General features: G+C 43.3%; 1 protein-coding gene across 1 annotated transcript in view; it reads left to right on the top strand.

Moving 5' to 3' along the window:
* Positions 1-9,483, top strand: part of LOC110590229 (zinc finger protein 181) — a 119,318-nt gene extending 109,835 nt beyond the window's left edge. Inside the window, exon 5 of the mRNA XM_021700985.2 lies at positions 7,987-9,483. Coding sequence (XP_021556660.2) covers positions 7,987-9,020 — 1,034 coding nt within the window. The 3' untranslated portion in view covers positions 9,021-9,483. The remainder of the gene's footprint in view (positions 1-7,986) is intronic.
* Positions 9,484-9,799: the final 316 nt, after the last annotated feature.

Here is a 9,799-nt window from a genome sequence, read left to right as displayed (position 1 = left end):
GGCGTCATCCAAGTGGCCAAGAGGAATAGGAGAGAAGGGGAGTAGAGATGGCCCCCAGCTTACAGTGGTTCAACTTTGGATTCTTCCACTTTATACTGGTGTGAAAGCAGTATGCATTCGGTAGAAGGTGGCCTTTGAATTTTGAGTTTGGATCTTTTCCTGGGCTAGTGATATTGCAGTATGATGCTCTCTCCTGACGCTGGGCAGCAGCGAGTCAAGCTCCCAGTCAGCCGTGCAATCGCGCGGGTAAACCACCAGTACACTTAGAACCATTCTGTTTTTCACTTTCAGTACAATATTCAATAAATGCATGAGATATTCAACACTTTTTTATGAAATAGTCTTTGTATGTGATGATTTTGCCCAACTGTAGGCTAATGTAAGTGTACTGAGCACGTTTAAGGTAATCCAGGCTAAGCTATGATGTGTGGTGGGTTAGGTGTGTTAAACGCATTTTGGGGGTGCCTGGGTGGCTCAGTCGGTTAAGCGTCTGCCTTCGGCTCAGGTCATGATTCCAGGTTCCTGGGATCGAGCCCTGCGTTGGGCTCCCTGCATAGCGGTGAGCCTGCTTCTTCCTCTGCCTCTGTGATCTCTCTTTTTCGTTCTGACTCAAATAAATAATAAAATCTTTATTTTAAAAAACGCATTTTGATGGGTTCATTGAGATGTAACCCCATCATAAGTTGTGGAAGATCTGCAGTCCTATCCCCTTGCACACATACATCATTTCGTTCAGATTTCATTGACAAGAACTGGTCATTAGGCTACATGTCGCATCAAACTGGGAAATGTGGTTTAGCTTTGTGCCCAAGGAGAAGAGGCCAGGGATATGATGAACGTATCCTAGTCTGCTAAACTAGCCTACATTAGAAAAAGATAGTAATGATGGTTTCTGCATCATCGGATTATTTGGGAATGTAATTAGATAACAAGAAACTGCTTATCGCACACTGCCTGACTCAGAGTGAGTGACCAAGTAACAAAAGTTGTGTGTTTGTAATATTTAGGCATTATTAGTCATAATGAATAATGATATCTCAGACTTCCTTCCAAATTCAGAAAAGACAGTCCTTTCTTTTTCTGCAGGTTACACCTCTAACTATACTTTGCATCCCACACTTTTCCACCTTCATCCAGTCATTCATTCGCCTATATATCTCTGCATCTATCCATCCTTCCACTTGTGAAGCAGATATTCAGAAGCAGTCCCTAGCCTTGTTCTCTTCTTGCCCTCCTGTCTTATAAAACCTCAAGGAGACATTTGCCTTTGTCAGCCTCACATCTGGGCTGTCAGAGCTGCTGGGGCCATCGAGTGGGTGGAGAGGCTTCAGTGCAGATTCGTGATCTCTCCCCTCTCGTGTTCCTTCTGGCTGCTCAGCCAGCAAGTGTCCGGCCCTCCCCTCCTCACCCCTTAGGGTCTGTCTCACACCTTCACCCCGCTCTGCAGTTCCACATCTTCACTTGAATATCCCAATGTTCCAGTGTTCCATTGACATCCTAAAAAGGACCTCATGATCTGGCCCACTCCTCCCACCTCGCCATTTTCAACTACTGGTCTTACCATTCTGTAAGTCAAGAAAGCCAGGAACCAAAGGACAACCCCACACCACCTCCGTCTTCTTCACACCCTCTATCCAGCTGTTCCTGAATCTTGATCGTGTTTCATCTTCCGTATCTCCAGGATCCGTCACCTTCCCCAGCTCCGTCGGTTCCGCACGAGCATCCTCGTCCAAGCCACACTCGTCTCTAGGCCGACGACGCTAGCAGATTTCCAGCTGCTCTCCATGTATCTGCTGCGTGCCTCTGATGCGCTCTCTGCCTTCCGTCCGCTTCCCCATCCACTCACCCTTCTTCCAGATATCACCACCTACCTCACTGCTCATAACTCAGCATGTGACCTACTTCACATTGAGAAGAGAGGCTACACACTTGGCCTTCTTGCTCTTTACCCCTGACAGACTCATCCTGCAGCTTACTTCTCACCTCTGTGGAAGAGTTCTCACGCCCGGCTTGGCGAGTTCTCCCAGCAGAGTCTAGATCTCACCTTCACCTAACTTCTCAGGTGTATTAGTTATCTTTTGCCGTGTGGCAATATTACCACAAACAGAGCTTAAAATATCACTTATTTACTGTTTCTCATCTGTGGGTCAGAGGTCCAGGCACAACTTGGTGGGGTCCGCTCCCAGACGGAAGTAGGGTGAGTGGATGGGGAAGCGGACGGAAGGCAGAGAGTGGATCGGAGGCACGCAGCAGATCATGGAGAGCAGCTGGAAATCTGCTAGCGTCATGCGGGCTAGAGACGAGTATGGCTTGGACGAGGATGCTCGTGCGGAACCGACGGAGCTGGGGAAGGTGACGGATTCTGGAGATATGGAAGATAAAACACGATCAAGATTCAGGAACGGCTGGATAGAGGGTGTGAAGAAGACGGAGGTGGTGTGGGGTCGTTCTTTGGTCCCTGGCTTTCTTGACTTACAGAATGGTAAGACCACAGTCAGAGACACCTCACAACATGTCAGGTTCCTTCAGATCAAGTGTTGGTGGGAGAGACTCCAGCAAGAGGGATGCAACACACAGCCTCATCTTTTACATTTCCACCACTTGGCCACATCAGAAGTAAATCAAGGGCCTGCGCCATTCTGCCAGAGGGCATCATAACAGGGTGTAAGCACCACGAGGTAGGAATTACAGGAAGCCATACGTGAGTCTGCTGCACCTGGGGCCTTGGGTCTTCACATAAGTGAAGGAAATAATTCCTGCCTCTTCTATATCTTCACCTTCTCTCAACTCAACATAGGAAACACAGTGAAGTTTTGGACACTTGGGGGAAACTTGAAACAAAACATGCTCTTGGCTCTCCCAACACATGTAATTGTTGACGACTCTATTTCACCTGAACAACCAAGCTTCTGGGACTTTTCTCATTCTCTGAAGAGACAGCCACGCAGGACCAGGACTTCTAGGCTTCCTCGTTACTATTTTACTATTTTCTTTAATTACTGTACGAGGGTATAGCTTACACATAGTGAATATACAAATCTTAAGGGTTCATCTTTATGAAATATTACATATATAACCCCAAGTATCCACCACACAGGTCAAGAAATATTTCCAGCACCTCCCAGGTTTCTTCTGCTCCCTCCTTGTTAATACCCCTTTTACAAAAGTAGCCGGTGTTCAACTCAATCACTGTAGATTAGTTTTAAAGACTTATAAATGGACCCCCACAGTACATAATACTGTTATGTCCGTCTTGATAATCATGATGGCTCTGAGGTTCCCTCATGTGGTTGCAAAATTTAGAGTTATTTCTTAACTGTGCGGTGTCTCAGTGAATGAATAGATTGCATATATCCATTTTCCTGTTATTTGGCTTGTTCTCCATTTTCAGAGTATTGTGAAGAATGCAGCTATGAATCTTCTTGATCATATTTTTTGTTGGATATAAGCACACATTTCTGTTGGGAATATGTAAATGAGTGGCCTGGCTGGATCATGATTAGCTTCAGTAGAAACCACCAAACAGTTTCAAAGGGACCGCACCATTTCACATTCCCAGTAGTCATGCATAAGAGTTGTCAACTGTTAACACCTACTGGGGAGCAGGTGGTATCTTCCCCTTTATTCTTTGAGACCCAGTAGTGTTGTTTCTCAGCACCACACTACTGAAAATGTTCTTACTCAGGTTACTGTTGACATTCTGATTGGCAAGTGCAACACCTATAATACTGATAAGAGGGGTGTACAGGTTACTGAACATTTGCCATATACTGGACTGGTTGATTTACATAATTTTTCTTATGTAACATTATTGTGAACATTGTTATGTGTCCTCCCCAAATTCATACTTGGAGCTGGGGGGTTAGAACCCAGCTGGGGGGTTAGAATAGTGATGCTATTAGAGGTCGGGATTTGGGGAGATGATTGGGTTTAGATGAGGTCATGGGGGTGGAGTCCCCATGATGGGATTGGTGTCCTTATAAGAAGACAAAGGGAGACCATAGTCTTTCCTAGGTGGTGTGTGTGTGCTGGGGGTGGTTGGGAAAAGAGGGAGAACACTCTGCTGTCTCTTCTTGCTTCCATAAAGGCCCTATCTCCAAATTCACATTGGAGGTTAGGGCTTCAACACATGAATTTTGGGGGAACACAAACATGCAGTCCATAACAGTTTGCTTTTGGGGTAAATATAGGGCTATTCATATATTGTTTATCTTGCGTCAGTTTTGGTAATTTGAATCTTTCAAGGAGTTTTTCCACTTCATTTAATTATTCTATCCATTACATTTTAAGATTGTTTTATCTTAAAATGTTAAATTTTATTTTATATATATATATTTTTACTACAGTAAATAAAACTAAAAAAATAAATGAAGATACTCACATATATTTTTTACGTTTTTATCTTAATCACCTGGTGCTCATCATGACAAGTGTACTCCTTAATCCCCATCACCTATTTAACCCATCCCCCCACCCACCTCCCCTCTAGTAACCATCAGTTTGCTCTCTATAGTTAAGAATCTGTTTCTTGGTTTGTCTCTGTCTATCTCTTTTTTCCCTTTGTTCATTTGTTTTGTTTCTTAAATTCCACCTATAAGTGAAGCCATATGGTATTTGTCTTTCTCTGACTGATCACTTCACATTATACTCTCTAGCTGTGTCCATGTTGTTGTAAATGATAAGATTTCATTGTTTTTTATGGCTGAATAATATTCCATTGCATATATATAACTCCTCTTCTTTATCCATGCATCAGTCAGTGGATGCTTGGGGCATATTTTGGTCATTGTAAATAATGCTGCAATAAACACAGGGATGCGTGTATCCTATGTACGTGTTTTTATAATGCCATTATTAACTGACATTCTCAAAACAGACTTAAAAATTACTTCATCGTACTCATGTATATACGTGCTTTTTTATTTGAACTTTATAAAAAGTATCGTAGGTTGGGGCGCCTGGGTGGCTCAGTCGGTTAAGCGACTGCCTTCGGCTCAGGTCATGATCCTGGAGTTCCGGGATCGAGTCCCGCATCGGGCTCTCTGCTCGGCAGGGAGTCTGCTTCTCCCTCTGACCCTCCTCCCTCTCATGCTCTCTGTCTCTCATTCTCTCTCACAAATAAATAAATAAAATCTTTAAAAAGTATCGTAGGTTATATTGTCTTACATGATTTGTACTTTTTATTCAACAGTATATTATTAAGATTCACCATGCATGTAGTATAGTTCACTCATTTTTTTCTTCTGTAGTCATTTGCATGAATATAACACAATGTATTCATTTATTTTCATGAGCACTTTCATGTTTCCAGTTTTTTATACCCACAGAGTGCTGTTGTGAAAATTCACGTACATATGTCCTCATGCATATGTGTAGGAATTTCTCTTAGTAGTGTTCCTAGGGCTAGAATTTTTCGATTATTATAAGTGAGCAAAAGGAGAACTTTACTAGATGCTGCCCTGCTGTTTTCTCAAATGAAATCTTACCTGTTTACACTTCACCTGCGTTACACTAACGATTCCATGGATCTGTGGCTTTTCCAACACTTGATACTGTCAAGTTCTTTAGTTTTTTCAATCGGGTGAATATAATATGGTATCACATTGTGGTCTTTTGCCCTTCCCTCATATCCAGGAAAGTTGAGCACCTCTTCATATGTTGATTGGCTGATTTAGATCTTCTGTGAAATGTCAGCTCATACAAATATGCTCAGTTTTCATTTTGGATATGGAGTGTTGAAGTTACCGACTGTAATTGTAGTTTTTCTATTTCTCCTTCGAACTCAGTTTTTGGTTTATTTTGGGGCTCTGATATTTGTTGCATACAGATTTAGGATTGTTATGTCTTCCTGGTGGATTGATCTTTTATCATTGTATAATGTCCCTCTTTTTCTCATTTACTTTGGTCTGTAGTCTGTGGTATCTGATACTAATTTAGATACCTTTGTTTGCCTTTTTTTTTTTTTAAGATTTTATTTATTTATTTGACAGAGAGAGAGAGCACAAGCAGGGGGAGCCTCAGGCAGAGGGAGAAGCAGGCCTCCCGCTGAGTGGGGAGCCCGATGCGGGGCTCGATCCCAGGACCCTGGGATCATGACCTGAGCTGAAGGCAGACTCTTAACCGACTGAGCCACCCAGGCGCCCCCCACCGTTTGCCTTTTAAAAAATAATATTTGGTTTAGTCCAATTGACTAGTCTTTTCATTTACAGTTAATGCTTTTTTATCTTGTTTATGAAATCTTTCACTTTCCCAAGATCTAAAAGATAATCATTTTTACTATTTACTAAATGTTGTTAATGGTGAGCCTCTGACAGTTAGATCTTAATCAGTCTAGAGTTAATTTTTATGTGGCATGAGGTTAGGAATGCAATTTCATTTTCCCCCATATGGGAAATTGTTTCTCTAGATCCATTTATTGAGTAGTCCCTCCTTTTCCCACTGGGCCTCTCTGCTGCTTCTGTCATATTTCAAAGTTCATACATACATTTCTGAGCTCTTAATTCTGTTTTTTCCTTTGACAGTTTATCTTAAATCTATGCCTACATCGTACTGCCTTGTGTATAATCATCATAATTCTAATTCCTCAAAGGGCAAGACTCCCTTCTTTTTTCTTCTTTGGAGCTAGCCTGGTCTGTTTGTTCTTTTATGTAAATTCCACGATCAGTTTGTCAATATCCTTGAAAAACTCTGTTGGGATTTTATTTGAGGTTGTGTTGAATTTATAGATGAATTTAAGGACGACGTTATATTACTAACCTCCCTTTTCATAGAGATCTTCATTAATGTGGTAAATTTATAATTCTCCTCATCTCAGTGGTATTTGGCGTCTGTTCACCTAGTCTTTACTCAGACGAAGTAGATGCAGTACGCCCGCCCAGTAGTTTCTCACCATCCCCCACTATCCCACAGCCCAGAATCCTGAGATTTTTTTCTTTCCTCAGTCCCTGTCTGCCTCTCCATCCTCATCTCCACCATCCTCTCGTCCACTTCACTTTGCCTGGCATTCGGAATTCTCTGAAGACACCGCATGTTGTAGTTTCTCTCCTCATTCCTCCATCAGAGAATCCCTCCTCTCCTTTAGAAATAAGCTCCCACAGCACCTTTTCCAGGTAGCCTCCACTGGCCTCTCGCCGTCTCCCATGTGGCTCAGGCTCGGTGCCCCTTCCCTGTGCTGCCATACCATGTTGGGGCACAGTCGTTACATACGGTGTAGTCGTTACTCGGCCCACCCGCCGCCATTCTGGAGGGTGAGGAGTCTTCTCCGCTCCAGATTCTCTACGCCCTGCCCCAGCTTTTCTTCCTGGGTTGCCTTTTAAAGATGTCAAGAGTCCAAGGATTAGTGAAGAAAGAAACTGTAAACCTGGGCTGAATAGATATATAAATGCCACAGGAATTAGAGGGGTTATTTTCATCTTCATTCTACCACTCAGATGGTAATTTTGTTTGTTCTGTGTTGACATGACTAATAGACACCTTTCTGTATTGGATTCCCTTCAGGTGAAAAAGCAAAACCTGAGACCACAGAACTTACTGCTTCTCAGCTGGCCTTCACTGAGGAAGCCCCTTTTGAGGAACAAGTGACCCAGGGAGTCCCAAGGGATTCCAGGTTGGGGCAAGCAAGGGATCAGGAAAAGCTATCAGAAATGCAGGAAGGGAACTTGAGGCCAGGAGCAGACCCCCACAAGGAGACATGCCCTAGGAAGTTGACCCATAAACATGATGATTTGGAGGCAGATGATCGTTTGTGTTTAACGGTTTTGCAGGAGCGAGTCACTACCCAAGGTGATCTCCGTGAACATGAACAAGGACCAGGAAAAGACCCTGTGATAGATGCAAGGAATAACCTGTATAAGTGCAAAGACTGTGGGAAAAGGTTTAGCAAGAATTGGGCCCTTGGTCGGCATCAGCAGATTCATGCTGGAGTGAAGCCCTATAAATGCAGCGAATGTGGGAAAGCCTGTCGTTATATGGCAGACTTCGTTCGACATATGAGGTTGCATACTGGGGAAAAACCATACAAGTGCACTGAGTGTGGGAAGGCCTTCAAACGCAGGTCTCACCTCACAGAGCACCAGCGCATTCACACTGGAGATAAGCCCTATGAGTGCAAAGAATGCGGTAAAACTTTCACCCACCGCTCTTCTTTTAACCAACATAATATGACCCATGCTAGGGAAAAGCCCTTTTTGTGCAAGGAATGCGGCAAAGCTTTTTACTACAGCTCTTCCTTTGCTCAACACATGAGGATTCACACTGGAAAGAAACTCTACAAGTGCAGTGAATGTGGAAAGGCCTTCACTCACCGTTCCACTTTTATCCAGCATAATATGACCCACACAGGAGAAAAACCCTTTTTGTGCAAAGAATGTGGAAAAGCTTTTTGCCTCAGCTCATCCTTCACTCAACACATGAGGATTCACACTGGAGAGAAACCCTTTGAGTGCAACGAATGTGGAAAGGCCTTCACTCACCGCTCCACTTTTATCCGGCACAAGAGGACTCATACTGGGGAGAAGCCCTTTGAATGCAAGGAATGTGGGAAAGCCTTTTGTGACAGCTCTTCCTTAATTCAACACATGAGGATTCACACTGGCGAGAGGCCCTATAAGTGCAGTGACTGTGGAAAAGCCTTTACACACCACTCTGTTTTTATCCGACATAATAGGACCCACAGTGGAGAAAAACTCTTGGAGTGTAAAGAATGTGCGAAAGCCTTTTACTACAGCTCTTCCTTTACTCGACACATGAGGATTCACACTGGCGAGAAGCCCTATGTATGCAGAGAATGTGGGAAGGCCTTTACCCAACCTGCGAACTTTGTTCGTCATAATAGGATCCACACTGGAGAAAAACCGTATGAATGCAAAGACTGTAAGAAGGCTTTCTGTGACAACTTTGCCTTAACTCAACACATGAGAACTCACACAGGAGAGAAACCCTTTGAATGTAGTGAATGTGGAAAAACCTTCAGCCACAGTTCATCCTTCACTCACCATCGAAAAATTCATACCAGAGTTTAAAGGCCTCTGCAGGTTGTTTACATCGGTCAATTTTAGTGAACTCATACTGGTGAAATACCTTTTCTTTTGAATGTAACTTTTCAGGAAAACCTTTTGGCCAGAGAAGTATCTTGCTCATTATCTGATAATTCATACTGAAGAGAAACATAATTACCATCTGTGTGAAAGCTTTTTGTGGCAGGTCACCTCAAGGGTCATATTAGAAATTGACCCAGCCTAGACCCTTAACACTACCCCTGGGAATCATCCATAAGTGAGGCCCAGTGGTTATGCATTTAGAAAATATGTCAGCAAGAATTCTTCTTATATTTATACTATAAAACCATCTCAAGAGTATTTTAGAAGTACAATGAGAGGTGGAGGAGGAGATGTAGAAGAGAAAGGGAAAGGAAATGAGTGTATGGCTTCTTTCCAATTTCCCTGCTAAGCTTGTGATAATTTGTCATTAGGGTTGGGGCAGGGGATGGTGGGGGTATGAGAGATAAAAAGACCTCATTCCCTTTATATGTGTGTGTGTGTGTGTTTAAGATTTATTTGAGAGAGAGCGCGAGAGGGAACACGAGTGGGGGAGAGGGAGAAGCAGGCTCCCCGCTTAGCAGGCAGCCCGGTGTGTGGCTGAATCCTAGGACCCTGGGATCATGACCTGAGCCGAAGTCAGACACTTAACTGGCTGAGCCACCCAGGCACCCCATGTGTCTTTTATATATCTGTCGTCAGGAGAGTTGGACCATTGAAGGCAGCCCTGCTGCCAACATTTTTTGAAAATACTCCTTATTCTA

Source organism: Neomonachus schauinslandi, chromosome 16, assembly GCF_002201575.2.
Source record: "Neomonachus schauinslandi chromosome 16, ASM220157v2, whole genome shotgun sequence".
Lineage (NCBI taxonomy): Eukaryota > Metazoa > Chordata > Mammalia > Carnivora > Phocidae > Neomonachus > Neomonachus schauinslandi.
Note: the sequence above shows the minus strand (reverse complement) of the source record. Positions and strands in the feature narration are given on the sequence as shown.